We start from the raw sequence: 18,587 nt of genomic DNA on the forward strand, positions 1-18,587 counted from the left end.
GGACCATGGATCCATGCACTGCAGGAGTTAACTAACTAACTCCAGAAGATGGCAGTAGTGCAGCCTTGAGGATGCAACCTGCCGTTAAAACCCCCAGAAGAAGACATTCGCACTAGCTCGTCGCGCACACTGACAGGTAGCTACGTATGATTATTTGTCTAATTTTAACAATATTCACAGCGCATTTTTCATATTAATTGGTAGAATGATAATACCTAAAACAGCTGTCGACCCTGGGCAGTTACTCGTAGCCTAACGTACGTGTCATCACTTTTAACGAGTTTATGACAAGTGTCCTCGCCTCCCGGCACCAGGCAGCAGTGGCACTCAGTGCTAGCTAGCTGTAGATGCTAACGTAGAGCTTTCCACAGCAGGTTAAAGAAATCCACCAGCGTTATTAGTAGTTAGTAGCTAACTGTGATCTTTGATTGTTAGAAGACGTCACTTCATTGGTTCAAGGCAGTCACCTTACCTTTGCACGCTGACAGCTAGAATTGAGAGTAACGTTAGTAAGTTAGCCATTTAACGTTAGCTAGCGTTAACCTACAACAGGGCGTTGGTTTTAGATTATTACCGGTAACAACCATCACATTTTATGGCTTTGGTAATCACTGTCTGTACTCTTGTTTTTTTTGTAATTGGTGGGTAGAGGCGTTATCTCAGACAGTTGAATCCCCCCTATCTCCCTCCCAGCATGGCTGCAGACTCAATGGAGATTGACGACTCTCTTTACAGGCAAGTCTAGTTACCTTTTCCCTTACTAAAGCACTTGAAACTGCAGCAGCCGTTACAAGACATGCCATTACAGTACTGTGCTTTATACTACAGTCAACTAAACTACACTGTGTGCTCCTCAATTTCCTTCTTGATATCTCTATCACTTTCCCTCACACTCCCTCTTCCTTTCTTTCTCTCTGTCTAGCCGCCAGCGATATGTGCTGGGAGACAGTGCTATGCACCAGATGGCCCAGTCCTCAGTCTTTCTCAGTGGAATGGGAGGACTGGGAATTGAAATGGGTAGGCTAAATGTCACATTATTGCACAACAGCACTGTAAGATATTTAATACCTTATCACATGATCTTCATTGCCGGTTGTGGATTGACACTAAGCAATTTGACTTCTGGTTTTACAGCAAAGAATATTGTCCTGGCTGGTGTGAAGGTATGCACTCTCACTAAATATATAAAATAATATGATTGTCCAATACAGTGACAATATATAATGTTTCAATGTAGAGTGTCTTGAGAATTGGTTTTCCTGTGGCCTTATCTTGTGTGTGTGTGTGTGTGTGTGTGTGTGTGTGTGTGTGTGTGTGTGTGTGTGTGTGTGTACAGGCAGTCACCCTTCATGACACAAAGCAGTGTGAAACCTGGGATCTGGGCTCCAACTTCTTTATCCGCCAAGAGGACGTGTTGAGCCAGAGAAGAAGGTAATACACACCACGACGCTGGACTGTTCTGACTTTAGTCACAATCTGAAATATCATTTACTCATTGTAATCCAGTTTCCTGTAATCCACATACATATGCAAACTCTTTTATTTTATCTCAATCCCTTTGTCTGTCTTTTATCTTATCCACCCTCTTTTACTTTTCAACCACAGGGTGGAGGCAGTGTGCCCTCGGGTCGCAGAGTTGAACCCTTATGTCCACGTAGACATGTCTTCCTCTGCTCTGGCCGACAACACTGATCTCAGCTTTCTTGGAAAGTATCAGGTATTGCTTTTCAGAATCTGTAGGTTGGAGGTTAATGGAGAACTGAAGGTGTGATTCATAGAAGTTACGATAGTTTCCAAGAGAGACCAGATGTCGTGGCGTCAATTAAAACATTTCAAACCACTGCTTCAGCATGTAAATCCGGAAAATGCTGCTACTCTGTCAGGCGGTGGGAATGTTACTGTCAAAGGTTGAAATTGTAGTAACTGCTAAACACTCCGGTAGGATTTGATGAAATGTTCAGGGTTGATGTATTCTATTCGCTGACTGGCCCATGGGTTGTCTGCATTACCTGTTTATTTATTCATTAATGGAACAACTAAAACTTGTCATTTGTTTTTCAATTGCATATAACCTTAGTTAAAACCTGCATTGTTTTCTGCTCTGCTCCTCTCCAGTGTGTGATTCTGACTGAAGCCAGATTGAGCCTACAGAAGAGAGTGAATGAGTTCTGCCACTCACAGCGACCCCCCATCAGAGTATGTCTACAGTCCCCATAGTGGTTATACATTAAAGAGCGCTAAGCCATGTCAACAACCAGTCAAATGTCAACCAAACCTTTTGCCTGTGTATTTACTGTCTCACCTTATGTCCTTTCCAGTTCATTGGCTGTGATGCATATGGCATCTGTGTGCGAGTGTTTTGTGATTTTGGAGAGGAGTTTGAAGTGTCAGATCCTACAGGGGAGGAGCCCAAGGAGATTTTCATCCAAAGTATCACTCAGGTAGTCTGAACACTTCAAACATTCTTGACAGTCTTCTATTTATCTATCTTTTTCCTGTCTGACAGTTTTTTTTTTATTTGGCAAATGTGATGAGCTACATCTCTGTGTGTTGGAAGAGTAAGCTGGATTTGACAGATTTTTGCATTATCTAGAATTGCAGTTCCATAATTCATCTTTGAAAATACAGTATGAGCCCACAAAGAGGGTGTCTGCTCCAAAAAAACATTTGATCTCCTTTTTGAATGTGCACCCCTTCAGGACAATCCTGGGGTGGTAACCTGCATGGACAACCAACCCCATGGCCTACAGACAGGCCAGAGTGTTGTCTTCAGAGAGGTCAATGGCATGGTGGAAGTCAACGGCACCACACAGCCAGTTTCAGGTATTGTTTCTACATTGACCATAATAACTTTAGTATATTTGATCTTTTTACTCTAAGTTTATTATTGTAATTGTGTATTGGAAGTGTATAACACTGGCATACTCAATAAATCACAAATATACACAACATTTAGAATATGGTTGTGGTATTTATATAAGGTGAAGCAAATGTGCTGTTTTTCATAACATACTAGATCTGTTACCTTTGTCACATTTTGAACTATTCCAAGGGCAGATTTGGTGAGATATTTTCTGTATAAAGTGACATAATAGTGCATTAATCTAATGCGTTTGTCTGTTTTTTCTATACATTTGTGTGCACGTGTGTGTGTTGTTTGAATGTGTGTGTGGTATTAGTCCTTTCCCCTTACAGTTTTGCAATAGGAGACACATCCCAACTACAACCATATGCACATGGAGGTTTCTTTGTTATGGTGAAAACCCCCAAGACATACAGATTTGTAAGTTGACTAGTTGTCGTATATAAACATATATGAATAGAAATATTCGTTGTGTGTGTGTCCCTGCATTTATCCACTTTTGTATTTCAGGAGACAATGGAGAGACAGTTGTGTGATCCTCAGGTCCTGACTCCAGACTTCAGTAAACCCGAGGTGAGAGTGTTAAGATGTTCCTGGAAACGGCATTACAAAGCAAGATTATTGGGCCGGCTAGCCTGCTAACTTTGGGCTGAACCCAGTTCTACAGCAAAACTAGCTCACTTTACCAATGCACATAAACTTCAGGATCATACCTTCAGGATCCCTTCATGGCCAAAAACACTGCCTTCACATTATATTTACAAGTAAAGGAGCACGTGTGTACAGACGAGCAGAATCACTTGACTTCTTAGTATACATAAGTGGTGTGCTTGTTCTTTTTTGTTGGGTAAATAGTTGATGATAAATAAGCCAGATATCTCAAAGAAGCCTTACCAAGTCAACCTTGCTATGTGATATTTACTGCTGTTTACAAATGCCTACCAAGCAGTTTTCCTCGCAAACCCCTTTTTCTTCAAATCTACCCATCAGGCCCCACTACAGATCCATGCAGCCATGTTGGCTCTAGACACCTTTCAGGAACAGCACAGTAGACTTCCCAACACTGGGTAAACAAAATATTTCTCTGCTTTTCACTGTCTTGATCTTATCTACTGTTTAACTTTCTGTACTTCCAACAGTACCCGAGGTAATCATTTGTCTTGGCTGTGGATTTTAGTGTGTGAAGTTGTTGAAATGTGACACATCAGTTGTGAGCAGTTTTACTTTTATGCCATCAGGTGTTTACAGGATGCTGAGGTTTTACTAAAGCTAACTGAGGAAGTGAATGCAACTCTCAGAAACAAAGTGAGTGCTTTTAATTAGTTTTATATCCCTCATGCTTTGATATCCTTGAACCTGCATTGCATGCACACGTTTCTCTCTCTCTCTTTTTTCATTTTGTCCTTTTTTCTTCCAGGCTCCTGTGAATACTGAGTTGGTGCGCTGTCTGTCGAGAACAGCGAGGGGAACTCTTCCTCCGTTGGCAGCAGCTGTAGGAGGTCTAGCCAGCCAGGAAGTTCTTAAGGCCATCACAGGGAAGTTTGCACCACTGCAGCAATGGGTAGGTTACTCAATTTGAAATGTAAACCTCCTTTTAGAAGTGAAATGGTGCTTATTGATAATTCAATAGCTCAGTCTACCACTTTTCCATTGCAACACAGCAACGGAAACAATAACTTTAATAGGTTTTTACTAATTTTTGTTCACCGTTTTTGCATCTTTTTAAACATTTTCCCCTATCTGTTAATTTCATCATCAATCTCTGTTTCTCCTGCGTTTAGTTTTATCTTGATGCCATCGAGGTAGTCAAGCCACTTCAGTCTGTTTCTGCTGAGGAGTTTTTCCCGAGGGGCGATCGGTATGATGGATTACGAGCTTGCATTGGTGAATCAATGTGTGTAGAACTGCACAAGCTCAGGGTCTTCATGGTAAGGCTTGTGCTGTACATACAATGCTTCTTCATATTAAATAATTTTAAAGGTTTATGTCCAAATTAACTCTACATTGTCTTCTCTTCCAGGTGGGCTGTGGTGCCATAGGCTGTGAAATGCTAAAAAACTTTGCCCTGCTTGGAGTGGGATTGGCCAAGAGCTCAGGAGAGGTGGTTGTCGGCATTTTCTCTCCTCTGTTTGACTATTTCTTTATGTATTGCAATACAATGCATAGCTTGACAATATGTATTTAGTGAAACTGTGTATTCTGTATCTGTCAATTCTCAGATATGCATCACAGACCCAGACCTCATAGAAAAGTCCAACCTCAATCGGCAGTTTCTCTTCAGACCACATCACATACAGGTGAACCTTTTAATGCCACATTTATTCACCTTTACTACTTGTGATGTGTGACATTGTATATCTTCTCTGTGCAGCTGTATTATGTAGGAAAATAGAAAAATATTGGATCAGACTGACAGATACTCGTACTAAAGCACTCGGATTACAATCAGTCAAAAAAAATGATCGGATTCAACCGCACGCTCCACACAGACATTCACTTCTCCGGTCTTCCTGTGTCTCAGAAACCGAAGAGTACCACAGCAGCAGAAGCCACTCATGATATCAACCCAGACCTGCAGGTAGATGCTCACCTAAACAAGGTGTGTCCTGCGACTGAGAGCATCTACAATGACTCCTTCTACTCCCGCCTGAACCTAGTGGTCACCGCGCTGGACAACGTGGAGGCACGGAGATATGTAGACAGGTTGGTGCAAATATTGACGAGACACGATCAATAATCTTAGCAGTGGCCCTAGTTTGATTTTCTCTGACTGAACCCATCCTTCACCGTAAACCCAGAAAGAGCATGCTTATGACATGAATGGAGGAGTTGGCAAGGCATTTCATGAAACATTTACTAATTTGACCAACAACTGATGTTGTGTTTCTGCATGTATTTCATTTTCAGCCGCTGTTTATCCAATCAGAGACCTCTCCTGGACTCTGGCACCATGGGAACTAAAGGACACACAGAAATCATTGTGCCAAATCTGACAGAGTCCTACAATAGCCATGTGAGTATGTGTGAGAGTTTGTTTGTGTGACCATCCTTGTGTTTTTTTTTTTTTTTTTTTACTTGAGTTTATTCCCTGCATTATTTCAGTCCCTTACCAGACCTGCTTCATAGACACAGACCTTAGTCTTACAGTGCTCCTAAATATATCCTTTCCTTTGCTTACCAGAGGGACCCCCCAGAAGAGGAGATCCCATTCTGCACACTCAAGTCTTTCCCTTCTGTCATAGAGCACACCATTCAATGGGCCAGAGACAAGGTCAGCCCACTAAAAACGGAACAAGTGATCAATGTTATCATTTTTGACACCGTGTGAGTGTACTGTCTTAATTTTAAACTTTCTCCTTGGGTTTGTCCAGTTTGAGAATTTGTTTGTCCACAAGCCCTCCATGTACAACTCGTTCTGGCAGACCCACTCCTCGGCTGATGTGGTGCTACAGGTAAGACTTTGTATGTCACAATTGTTGTTGTGACTTATTATATGTAGCATTTCTGTTGATCTTTGCCAGCAATGTAATACTTAATTTGAAAAAACACAGTTTTTAAAGATTTCTTTGTGTGTGTAGAGGATGCAGGCGGGGGAAAGTCTGGAGGGAGCATTCCAGGTCATTAAGCTGCTAAGCAAACGGCCTAGCCAGTGGGAACATTGCATCACTATTGCCCGTCTGAAATTCGAAAAGTATTTCAAGAGAAAGGTATTCTCTTCCTGAAAATGCATATTCATTTAAAATATTGTATATGTGTGTTGGTGCAAGCTCCACAATATGATAGGCATGTGTTTACATGTTACTGATTCTGTTTTTATGTAGGCCCTACAACTGTTGCACTCTTTCCCCCTGGACACGAGGTTAAAAGACGGAAGTAAGTTTTTCTCAAACACTTGTATACCTATAAAGTTACCAAATCAATAATCAAAAATATGTATAATTATGTACTTGGAATCAAATAATATAGTGAATTCTTCTTCCCTTCCTTAGGTTTGTTTTGGCAGTCCCCAAAAAGACCTCCAGCACCTTTTGATTTTGACTTGAACGACTCTTTGTGAGTATGCTCTTATGTTACAGTTTAAGCCTTTCTTGTATGTGTCATATCTAAGATTGCCAAACTCTCCTCTTTCCCCATCAGGCACTTCACTTTCATTGTCAGCACTGCCCGGCTCTTTGCAGGGATTTATAACATCTCTTACTCAGAAAAGGTAGGTCACGTACACTGACGCATACACTCTCTCACTCACTCACTCACTCACTTCCTGACTGAACTTTTCCTTCTTTCTTAGGATCTCTCTGAAGAGGCAGTGACCAGGGTTCTCTCAGATGTCAAGATCCCCGAGTACAGGCCCTCAGAGAAAGTAAGCTTCTATATTCTGGTCCTTGATTTCTGAGTGTAAAATCTTGTTTTAATCTTGTTGATTGTTTTGGATCTATCCCTTCCAGTGTATAGAGACCAATGAGGCAGCAAAGAAGCCTGATTCAATGAAGATGCCTCTAAGCAGTGAAGAGGAGAGGGAGGCCATCACACAGCTGGAGCAGGCCATTGCTACTGACAGTGTTACAGCAGGTTCACAATTAAAAGAAAATCACAGCAAATACTCAGCAAGCAGATTTGTTGAATTGTAATTTTTGAAACTTAGAGTGGTATTCACTTATATCCATTACAACGGTGTGAATAGTTTGGGAACAGGCACTCTTTCCCCATCCTATTAAGTAGGCAAGCCTACATTACAAACACTGTAAAACTATTTTCAATAATTGGTGATAATGTCTGTGCTTTCAAATGTAGAGAGGTTACAGGTGAGTCCACTACAGTTTGAAAAGGATGATGACAGCAACGGCCACGTGGACTTTGTCACATCAGCATCTGCTCTCAGAGCTCGGATGTACGCCATTGAGCCAGCTGACAGACTCAAGACCAAACGAATCGCTGGCAAGATCATCCCCGCTATTGCCACGGCAACAGCTGCTGTGGCTGGACTGGTGAGAAACGTTTGAAATTGAAATTGTGTTGATGGTTTAACTTTGTGCCTTTTGTTTTGAAACCCCTACAGATGTTGGGCAATGACAATTTCTTCAATTTAAGAACAGCAGATTTTGGTATTCAGCATTACTGCTTGATAATGTGATTATCAATATTTTTGTCGATTTGTTCAAACTTGACAATGCACCTGAACTCCAATGCCTACCCCTGAGGGTGGTGGGCCCATGAAGTCCTTTTGGGTTGCGCCAGACCAGGCCACCAGGCGCAAGCTGGCGAGCGGGCAGTTTGCAGTCGAATGTGAAGCGGTCAGGAGGAGAGTCTTAGACGATGGTTCTCTTACAGAAAACAGTGGATTGCTCCCTTCGGGTTGTGAGTGAGTTGCTGCCTTAAGTGAAGGAGCATCTCAGGGTCTTGTTCAAGAGTTAGGATAAAATCGAGCGTGAGATTGACAGGTGGATTGATGTAGTATCAGCAGGAATGGGCGATGAACCAGACCATCGTGGTGAGCTGAACCGGAAGGCAAAGCTTTCGATTTACCAGTTGGTCTATGTTCCAACCCTCTCCTAAGGTCATGAGTTTTGGGCCGTGACTGAAAAAAAAAATGAGATCAGGGATACAAGGGACTGAAATGAGTTTCCTCCTTAAAGTGGTTGGGCTCACCCTTAAGGCCCTGACACACCAACCCGATAATCGGCCGTCGGACAGTCTGGCGAGGACAGTGACTCGAGTCTGTTTGGTGTGTTCTGTGCCGCCGTCCGTTGGAGGGGCCGTCGGCCTTCATTTGGGCCGATTTCACATGTTGAATCGGAAGGCGGGCAGTCGGACTCAATGGCCAATCTGATTGGTGGAGCACTAACCTGGAAATGATGAGCGGGATGAGCCTAACGTCTCTCAAAATCTGGCGAAAATCTTTTAAACTGACCTTGTCGATCTGAAATGAAGAGAGATTCAGCAACTGCATGGCCTATTTCTCGCTTAAAATGTTTTCAGAAACACGTTTCAGTGAACTATCTTTGTAAAATATGAGATCATATTCCGAACGAAGCTGCCATTATGCCCGGTTGTAAAATCCGGGAGCAGCCAGACCCACGTGACGCGTTTGTCCAATCAGCTGCCTGATTTTCTTTTTTTGGGCGACAATACAGATTAGTGCCGCCTGCTGTTATGGAGACGTATTACGTCTCGCGCACGCGCACAACGTACGCTCAAGTCGCCGTCGCTTCAGTGTGTTCCAAGGCACTTTTTGGACCTCGGGGAGCCGACTGATCAGTCCAACTGTCTTTTCTGCCAACGGTCGGCCGTCGGGTTGGCGTGTCGGGGGCTTAAGATATAGGGTAAGGACCTCAGACATCGGAGTAGAGCAGTTGCTCTTTCTCATCAAAAGGAGCCAGTTGAGATGATTGACAGTGTGTGTATGTATATATCTATATATATCGATCGATCGATCGATATAGATAGATATCGATAGATAGATAGATAGATAGATAGATATCGATAGATAGATAGATAGATAGATAGATAGATAGATAGATATCTCTATATATATAGAGAGATATCTCTATATATATAGATAGATAGATAGATAGATAGATAGATATATCTATATATCTCTCTCTCATCTGGCCTTGGAACACCTCGGGATTCCCCAGCAGGATCTGGAAAACATTGCTAGGGAGAGGGACGTCTGTGAACTACCTTGTGTAGCCTGCTGCCACCATGACCTGGCCTTGGATAAGCGGGTGGATGGACTTACAGTATTAGGATGTCAATGTAAATAGATGTTGGAAAGTGTGGTTGAATTTCTGAAATGAATTCCATTGTTCAATATCCATGATATATTAATCATTTTGCGTTTATTATTTTTTATGTATTCAGGTTGCCCTCGAGTTGATCAAGGTGGTTGGAGGCTACGAATTTGAATCTTTCAAAAACTGCTTCTTTAACTTGGCCATCCCTGTAGTGGTGCTCACTGAGCCTGCCCCAGTTAAACAGTCACTCATCAGGTAAGGGCATATACGCAATTCCTTAATCTCACTTTCACACTTTTACTTGATACAACACCTTTTATTTTTTTATTTTCCTGGCATGATGGCATCGCTGTTTTGAACCCATGCACAGAAAATGTCTATTATACTAATGACCACACTTTACTTTTATTGCACCATCACAGCAGGAAAGTGAAAATTTCAGCTACAAGATGGCACCAAATGGAGGATGTTGAGACATATTTCATTATTATCACAATGTAATGTAGTGACAGCTGTATTGATGTCTTTCCCAGGGACAACATTTACTTCTCCATCTGGGACTGTTGGACTATCTTTGGCCATGAGGACTTCACTCTCTCTGACTTCATGAATGCAGTGAGGGTGAGATACCATTTGCTTGTATTCTACTTTGTTGATGTATTAGCAATTCAGATGCAGACACCACATTATTGTATTTCCCCTGAGGCTTGTCATTGCTTCTTTGTCTGTTTTTTTTTATGATTTGTTGTTTTCATTTCAGGAAAAGTATGGAATTGAACCCACTATGGTCGTCCATGGTGTGAAGATGCTCTATGTGCCTGTGATGCCTGGACACTCAAAGAGACTCAAACTAACGTAAGTGTTTCCTGATTCTCCCATTTTTTTGTGATACTCTATTCGTTGTGACTTGTGAAGTAGGAGTCAAAATTACAAAACAGAACTTCTGTTGAAATGTCTCTTGCTCAGACACTTCAGCAGGGTGGATGCTTTGTTATAGGGCATTAACAGATGCTCTTTGTCATCACTACACCACCATGTGGACATTTGCATGACTGTCTGTATTGTTAGGTTTCCTGGACAAAGGCTAATGCAAATGCAGCTAACCTTGCCTCTGACTCTCTACAGGATGCAGAAGCTGATCAAGCCATCAGTGGACCGCCGCTACGTAGACCTCACTGTGTCATTCGCTCCAGAGGCAGATGGAGACGATGACCTCCCTGGTCCTCCTGTCAGGTACTTCTTCAGCCGCAATGGAGAGACACCTTGACACCATCCTAGATGTCGTCCTCAAACCTCTTGTGTCCTTACTTCCCTTCTTTCATGTCAATTGTTGTACTCCAATAACCTGGGCCAGGGCCAAGAGTTTTCTTCAGGATGTTCTCTGACAAGGGCAAAGCTCCTGGCCCCCAACACCAGCCCCGCCTGTGTGTAATGGAGCAAGACAAGGCCAGTCCTGGTCCCAATTTTTCTTGCCCCAGATCTAGCCAACACGAGGCTGCTTGAGTAGCACTTAACTGCACCTGTGTACATATTTTCTCTGTTCTGTTTTCTACTCTGGTGAAATGCACAGCTCCGCCTGTGCCAATGCCTTAATTGTTTCAAAACCATTTTCTGTTTGTGGCAGTGAGTCTGACTAAAAACTGTTTACAGAAACCTGCATACTCTTAACACACAACCCCGTTAGTCTAATTTCTGTCTGAAGTCTGCTAGGCCCTAAGGGGGATGGTGGTAGGACTGTTGGGGCGGTGAAGTGGATTTGTAGTTGGTAGGAATCACACCTTCTCCTTCCTCAGAGTCCTCTCATTGGCTTTGAAATGATTGCCAACCACAGAATTAGCCAGATGTTGGTCATCTCTCTTTATAGAAACTTGTCAAGCCAATATTGTTGTATAATTTAGAGGTGCAAAAGGTCAGTGGACAATGGCGAAACCACCAAAGATACTGATTATCATTGTGTCTGCAGATGATTGTTCTCTTTTATGATCACCTTGACTGCCTCATAAAAACACATTTATATTATGGGCAGTAATTATTACCCAAACATTATAGAGCAACACTCACTGGCAGCATCTTGACTTGCTTCATCAGTTTGACGCACGTCAATATTTTGGAATATGTCACCGTCCTATTGACGAGCCTCAACTCTTCAGATGAGCAGCAATTGTATTACAATGCTCCCCAGTCAATTGACATGCATCAAATAACACAGCAGATGTAACTTAGGTGATGACAGCATTGACAGTTAAAACATTTGAGTAAACAATAGGTTCTTTAGATTAAGTAATGGTGTGAGTTCAATGGCTGTTTCACACAGAAAAAGCCATTCTTTTGACAGACATGAAACATCCATCTGGGATCACTCGTTTCAAAACCCATTTTTTTAAACAAAATTTGTGCTGTTCCTGATTTATTTGTTGCATTTGTTTATGGATGTGTGTCCATGACATGTATTTATTTACTTGTTACTCATTTTTGTGTCAAACTGAGCCCGTGTTGAAGAGCTCTGTGGTGTCATGGTGCACTGGTTAATTGTGAAGTGTTAAAAAAAGTAAATCATTCTTCTTATTTAGTTCCAGGGTCTATACGGTATGCATTGGCTTATATTGGCAAAGTCAATGTAGTTTTGAATGGAATCATTTAAAAATATTTTTGTTGTATTATGAAGATCCACCTGAATATAGTGCACTAACAGGTCAATTAAGGCTAAAGTCACACAAAATTGCTTCCTCAACCACATTTATTTCTATTCCCATAACTAAAGATGGTGAATTTCGCTTTGCACAGAAAATGTTGTATCCTATTGACAACCCTTCTTGTGCATTGAATGTCATAAGTGTAAAACAAAATGTTAACATGACAATGATGTATGTTCCTGTGACAGACAACTCAACCAATGGGCCAATAAAATGTGAGATTTCAGGATGTCCTCAAGACTAAAGCTGGTGTGTCTTTGTTTTAAATGCATCACAGTAGAGCTGAAACGATTCGTTAGATGGAAAAATAATCAACGATTTTGATTTGGAAAAAAAGATTGATAGATTAATCGTTTAATTTTTTTCAAGCAAAAGTTGTGAAAAAAAACGCCAGAAATTCTCCAGTTCCAGCGTCTCGTGAGGATTAGGCTGCTTTTTTGTGATTAAATCATTGTAAACTGCATATCTTTGGGTTTGGGACACACGTCACCTTGGGCTCTGGGAAGTTGTTACGGGAATGTTTTCACAATTGACATTTCATAGAGGAAACAATTCACGAAAAAACAATCGGCACATTAGTCAATAAAAATAATAGTTGCAGGCACAGGATTTCAGAGTAGAGAAAAAAGACAAAAACATGTCAAGTTATTACACTGTTACATTACAAAGACTATCTTGCATAAAATCTCATGACATGTATTGGGATAACAGTAAAAATTCCATACTTTTTACAAAAATGGATACTTTTTACACTGTACACCAGTAAATAGAATTATAAATACACTATAGTTCATTTAGAGCTCATGTAATCATAGGCATGTATTTATCTTACATTTCATCGTTAACGTAGTGATTAAAAAAAATGATTTTAGTACAAATGGTACAGCAGCATTAACGTATTACAGAACCTTAAGCAATAAGTGCATGTATTTCATCTCGATATAAAACCTCAAAACATTCACATTATATATCTAGGTCCTGCAAGTTGCCCCAGCTGGGTCCCACCTTGACTTTGGCCTTAAGCTTTACATACAGTTTTACTGCCGACTCCATCTCCCTCTTGACTATCTGAGCAACCTGACAGAAAGACAAAGAATTATATATACATGTGGTCTTTTTCAGAATGTTACCCTGTTTTCTCCACCCTAAAAAACATCTGTAGGAAATGGTCTACATTAAAGTAAAAATCCATTCAAAAATCACTCATTATCTCTTATCACAGGTCAACCAATTACTGCAAACGTGTGTCAGTTGTCATTATTTGAATATCTGAAATTCAGACTTATCAATACATATACAACTAACTAACCTGCTTTGTCGGCCCAAAAATAACAAATCACTCAAGATGAAAATCTCACAGTGGTGTAACTTTGCAGGTCTACTCAGCACCAAGTTTTCTGTAAACTACAATGCTTAAATACTTCTGATGATTTTGACAATCTAAATAATGACCATACCTGTATGAGGTCTTCCTCTGTGGTTTCATAGATGAGCTCATCATGCAGCTGCAGGATGAAGTAGGCCCCTCTGAGTTGAGACGTCCCAACCCTGCGGTAATTGCTGGCTGTATAACGGACACCGTTAGGCATGATTTAATTTACAGACTAAATAATAATGCAGTGGTTATCTCTTTCTGCATGTTGTGTTGATACAGTATGGGAAAAGAAGAGTTAAGTGTTAAGTCACCTGAGTGTGTGTGCTGGTGAGAGAGTGGAGCTGCAGGATATGTTTTTCGTAGCCGTTTCTGGATGTTTACGGTGGCAAGTTTAACAATGTCTGCTGCTGAACCCTGTACAGTTGTGTTCACTGCCTGACGCTCTGCCTGAAGAGAGACAGAGAAGTTATGGAATTCATGCTTACAAATACATTCTGGCAAGTTCTGATAGACGAGCATGCTTACATGGCCTTTGGTGTGCGTATTGGCATTAGTGATCCCAGGTAGGTATCGCCTACGGCCCATCAGAGTCTGAACATAGCCGTTCTTTATACAGTTCTTCACAGTTTCTCTCAGAAAACCATTGATGCCTGAAACACAAGACATGGATGTTCAAGTTGTCTTTCCAGTACTTGTTTCAATGATTAATGACAATGAAAAAAAAAATACAATAATATACAATTACATTATGAACAATTATTTGTGTATGTAGGATTCTACTGCCACATACTTACATATACACACAATTTGTGACACATCAACTGGGACACAATGTGAATTAAACAGCGTTGTATACCTTTGTATCTGGCCTTGAAACTCTCTATGTAGCAGGCCGCGTCATTCTCCTCCACTCCCATTTGCTCCCCCAAAGACTTAGCTCCCATCCCATAGATAATGCCATAGCAAATCTGCAAAGACAAAAACACACCAGTAAGAATGCATGCGTGTCCATGTCATCATCTCTCTCCTGCCTAGCTGTACCTGTTTTGCCTGTTGTCTGAGGTTGTCGTTCACAGACTCTGGGTCAACGCTTTTCCACTCAGCTGCGATGCAGCGGAACACGTCTGCTCCTCCATTCAGCACCTGATGACGCACACAGTTCGTCATTCCTTTTACCTGTTTCTTGATGACTGTTATATTATGTTTCCTTGCTATTTACTGACCTGCAGAAGGCGTTGGTCCTTGGAGAGGTGAGCCAACACTCTCAACTCCAGCTGAGAATAATCAGCTGCCAATATCATCCCACCTACAGCGCAGTACAGAAAGACACAGCTAGTAGAACAGTCTGAGACAAAGTTACAGACGGAGAAGGTGATCACCCACACAAATCAACTGTATCATCATAGTAACCTGAAAAAGGTACGAAGGCATGTCTCATGCTGACAGAGAAGGCCGGGCCTTGTTCTGCACGGCCAGCTGCAGCTGAAGGCACCACAGAACGTCTTTTTTTTCTGTAACAAAACCGTACAAGCTTTAGTTAGACAAACGTCGTAGTTATCTTAACACTTGTCAACTTTGGAGAAAACCAATAAAATGTTGTGCATTCCCACCCATACACAGCATGTAACAAGTTTATTTTTCACTTTAAATGTCTACCAGCATCTGGCTTCATTAATTATCACTTGTGTGTATTGTATGCAATACCCTGAGTTTTCTACTGTAGGTTTTATTTCACTTTTAAACCCTGTCTAAAACCAACATTCCCTTTATTGCAAAGTGAAACTTACATTGCCGTGAAGTGTATTATAAGTCCTAGTGTTTGCATATATTTCCATATCACGCTATATGTATGTATTAGGAATAATACTGTGAAAGAATGTAGACACTACACAAATTAACTTTAATATTGACATATTAATCTTTTGCATAGTGAAAATATGATCTCATCCAGATGTTTGTAATCATGTGGTGTTTACATGCACCCGCTAAGAAATCTGAATATTTTAATATATAAGATCATATTGAAGTATTTAAAATAGCTACACACTTTTTCTAAATGAGCTGGGTGTAAGGTAAAATGTATCACAAAGAGCTGGTGTGCTTTAATTAGCCTGAATGTACTCAATTTGTTTCTCAAGAAGTCAAGTTTATCCACAAAAGTGAGTAATAAATATGTATGTTATGATTAAAACAATAGTTAATTTATATTGTTTAGTGACATTAAACCATGTCTCATTTTACTGAGAAAACACTAGAAGGCTCTCAAGTACTCCCTCAGTAGTCAAAACCCACTTTGAGAGCCACGTGCTCAGATCAGGTGCAGTGATCTTTGATGTTGACCTACCCTGTTTTGGTGGTCGTGCTGCAGCTGTCTTGTGAAGGTGGGCTCTCCCCCACCACCGTGGGCATGTAAATCTCAAAGTCTTTGGGGACATTCTGTATGTTGGGCTCAGTGAAGCTCACTCTACCTGACAACAGAATGAGCCGGGTCACTGCATGCTTTACATTTACTTCAAATAAAATTGTATTGCACACTGTAATACTCTTCTTTAACGACAGATGCATGTAATGTCTGTGTGTGTATCTGCGTGTTACCTGTGGCTGTGTGTGTCTGAGCGATGGGGTATATTCTGTCCATGGCCAGTGTGGTGTGGTATTGCTTCTCCCTCTGCAGGGGGAACACCACTTTAGTCAAGGCATTAGTGATCCTCCTCCACTCCAGAATAACACCTGGCAACGGGTGGAGGGGGCGAAGCTTCTCCAGAACATCCTGCCAACCATCATTACAATTCAGTTTAAACATAGTCAACACTCACAAATATTACCTTATCTTTCTCCCAGCATTATAGAAAAACAGTTCACCTTGGTGGTGCTGAACTGCTTTCCAAGTCGTACTCTGCCGCCGCCTCTCCTGGTGTAGCCAAGGGTCTTCTTACTTTTCAATGCACCCACATCACCGTTTGGAGGCAGGTGTAGCTCTAAAAACAACACCTACAGTACACGTGAGATATGTTTGAAAGTTGTACGTTTTACTACGCCTTGTACTTTTGGAATTTGATTCAAAAACATGACTGGGATACAGAAGATGCATCGGACCTGTGCGATGTCGTCGATGCTGGTGAGAGAGAAGCTGTGTCCGGCTAGGTTGTAAGCCTGAGACTCCAGCGCGGTGAGTTTGGCTTGCATCACATGTTTTTGTCTTTCACACTCTTTGACGCTGAAGCCCACTCCATTTAACTCCAACAGAGCCAAAGACACCTGGGAGGGCATCTCAATGCTCCTGAATACGTCTGACAAGTGCATGCAAAAACATTACAACAATGGTAAAAAAAAAAAAATCATGGTTACTACAGTTCTTACCACTGTAGGAATATTGTATGAATGCCTGCTTTGCTTTTTATACCAAGCATGCCGTCCTTCTCTAGCAGGCCAGTGAGATGGTTCATGACAGAGTGTATTAGCACGCTCTTGGTCGCTGCCCTAACACGAGGACAGTGTGCAAGCGCGTTCCCAAGTCCATCCAGCAGAGGTAACTCTTCGGGACAGTAGACAGTCACCATGTTGGGTAGAGTCCGCTCCTCACTGCCAGGGTCCACCAACCAGCACGCAACCTATGGCAGACATTCAAAACAGAGTCACTTTGATAAAATGTCAGAAACAAACTTCATGATGCAGCAAAGGTTTTTAGCAAAACAATAAATATATTGTCCAATTTTATTAAATGTTCTCTTTTAAAGCCCCTATGTGTAGATTTGTTTATGTGATTATAGCACCATTCAAATTATTCTGATGGGGAAAGTTTTTGTAGAAAATGAGAAGATCCCAGTGAATATTGGTGCATTGCTGTCTTCCAACGTTTCATTCAGAAATGTGTGAGAAGAGGTTTTAAATGAAATCCCATGGAACAGCCTGCTCATACCAATATGCGAGTTTCTATACTGTATGTGCTGTATGTGTATGAAAATGTGTGCACACATGATATCCCTCACCTTGGGATCTTCACAGTTTCCCTCCAAGCTGATGCTACAGCTCTGGACTAGCATCTTGTACACCTGTATGATGTCATACGTGACAACCACACCTCCTCTATGACCAGCCGGTGGCCTGCTCAGACAGGTCTTTACCAGCCGCAGCCTCTCACTTACTGGCAAATCATCATCCAGTGGAGGCGGGGCCAGACTGGAGCTCAAACCTGAGGGGTAGGGATGTAACAATTACCGGTGTAACGGTAAACCGTGATAAAAATGGTGACGATAACAATTACCGTTTTAATACCGAAAACCGTGATGATTTACATTTTATAGTTTTACATTTTAATTTTGATTATGAAGACAACAAGTATATAATTAGTAGTGTTTCTTTGATTTGTTTACATATTTTTCTTTATGTCTTAGCTTGAATGTTTGGATTTGCATCATTTAAACCTGCACTACTGGAAATGTTCCTGACAAACCCTTGTTCCTTTGATATTAAAAGTTATAAAACTATATTTTTGTAATATAATAAACACTGTTACACTTTTTGAAACTATTTCAGCTTGTGTAGGCCTATCAGTGCTTTCTGAACATATTGAACACACTTTTAAAAATACCGTGATAATACCGAAAACCGTGATAATTTTGGTCACTATAACCGTGAGGTTAAATTTTCATACCATTACATCCCTACTGAGGGGTAACAGACTGGCTGGCTGAACAAACTATTTTGGAGTGAGCTTGTGCATACATGTATGTGTGTTTCTATACCTCTGCTCTGCTCTTGCTGCAGAGAAATGTAGTATGCATCTCTTGCTCCCCAGCAGACAGACAGTCCAATCAACACCAGTCCATCACTGTCTCTTACTGGAAAACCATCGGCCCTGTGGAGCTCCTGATTAGCTGACGACGCTGCACGCAATAAATACATGCATGGATGAGGAGACT

The 18,587-nt window shown here is 41.3% G+C and overlaps 2 protein-coding genes across 9 annotated transcripts in view; one reads left to right on the forward strand and one right to left on the reverse strand.

Annotated features, from left to right (window-relative positions):
• Window positions 1-12,241, forward strand: uba6 (ubiquitin like modifier activating enzyme 6). 4 transcript variants are annotated; one of them, XM_031286065.2, is made up of 32 exons: window positions 1-136; window positions 694-735; window positions 923-1,017; window positions 1,135-1,163; window positions 1,337-1,431; window positions 1,606-1,717; window positions 2,116-2,196; window positions 2,319-2,441; window positions 2,700-2,823; window positions 3,180-3,283; window positions 3,374-3,436; window positions 3,854-3,930; window positions 4,102-4,168; window positions 4,281-4,424; window positions 4,645-4,791; window positions 4,884-4,964; window positions 5,083-5,160; window positions 5,385-5,566; window positions 5,771-5,876; window positions 6,045-6,134; window positions 6,235-6,315; window positions 6,442-6,570; window positions 6,685-6,736; window positions 6,853-6,916; window positions 7,001-7,070; window positions 7,152-7,223; window positions 7,309-7,432; window positions 7,655-7,848; window positions 9,725-9,852; window positions 10,131-10,218; window positions 10,358-10,452; window positions 10,723-12,241. In XM_031286065.2, the coding sequence occupies exons 2-32, from the start codon at window positions 695-697 to the stop codon at window positions 10,862-10,864; spliced, it is 3,078 nt and encodes a 1,025-aa protein (XP_031141925.1). In that variant the 5' UTR covers window positions 1-136; window position 694; the 3' UTR covers window positions 10,865-12,241. The 4 variants fall into 4 exon arrangements, with proteins under 4 accessions (XP_031141925.1, XP_031141923.1, XP_031141922.1 ...); XM_031286063.2 differs by having other exon boundaries at window positions 2-136; window positions 643-735; XM_031286062.2 differs by having other exon boundaries at window positions 2-136; window positions 650-735.
• The window catches only part of polq (polymerase (DNA directed), theta), an 18,095-nt gene continuing 11,487 nt past the window's right edge, over window positions 11,980-18,587 (reverse strand). Inside the window, exons 21-35 of one of the 5 annotated variants that reach the window (XM_036000315.1) lie at window positions 18,411-18,551; window positions 17,655-17,857; window positions 17,069-17,276; window positions 16,762-16,955; window positions 16,528-16,656; window positions 16,261-16,333; window positions 16,010-16,175; window positions 15,076-15,176; window positions 14,889-14,971; window positions 14,707-14,808; window positions 14,522-14,633; window positions 14,191-14,315; window positions 13,977-14,112; window positions 13,748-13,854; window positions 11,980-13,367 (exon numbers count right to left, since the gene is read on the reverse strand). In XM_036000315.1, coding sequence (XP_035856208.1) covers window positions 13,254-13,367; window positions 13,748-13,854; window positions 13,977-14,112; window positions 14,191-14,315; window positions 14,522-14,633; window positions 14,707-14,808; window positions 14,889-14,971; window positions 15,076-15,176; window positions 16,010-16,175; window positions 16,261-16,333; window positions 16,528-16,656; window positions 16,762-16,955; window positions 17,069-17,276; window positions 17,655-17,857; window positions 18,411-18,551 — 1,994 coding nt within the window. In that variant the 3' untranslated portion in view covers window positions 11,980-13,253. Of the gene's footprint in view, window positions 13,368-13,747; window positions 13,855-13,976; window positions 14,113-14,190; window positions 14,316-14,521; window positions 14,634-14,706; window positions 14,809-14,888; window positions 14,972-15,075; window positions 15,177-16,009; window positions 16,176-16,260; window positions 16,436-16,527; window positions 16,657-16,761; window positions 16,956-17,068; window positions 17,277-17,654; window positions 17,858-18,410; window positions 18,552-18,587 lie in introns of those variants that run through there. The other 4 variants (XM_036000316.1, XM_031286061.2, XM_036000314.1 and 1 more) reach the window with 4 other exon arrangements.

This window comes from Sander lucioperca, chromosome 4 (assembly GCF_008315115.2).
Source record: "Sander lucioperca isolate FBNREF2018 chromosome 4, SLUC_FBN_1.2, whole genome shotgun sequence".
NCBI lineage: Eukaryota > Metazoa > Chordata > Actinopteri > Perciformes > Percidae > Sander > Sander lucioperca.

Excerpts from the sequence above, each read along its gene's own strand:
- uba6 (XM_031286065.2), top strand. The coding sequence starts at position 695 with ATGGCTGCAGACTCAATGGAGATTGACGACTCTCTTTACAG. Across the intron at positions 736-922 it reads ATTGACGACTCTCTTTACAG|CCGCCAGCGATATGTGCTGG; the intron begins GCAAGTCTAGTT and ends CTCTCTGTCTAG. Across the intron at positions 4,792-4,883 it reads ACAAGCTCAGGGTCTTCATG|GTGGGCTGTGGTGCCATAGG; the intron begins GTAAGGCTTGTG and ends CTTCTCTTCCAG.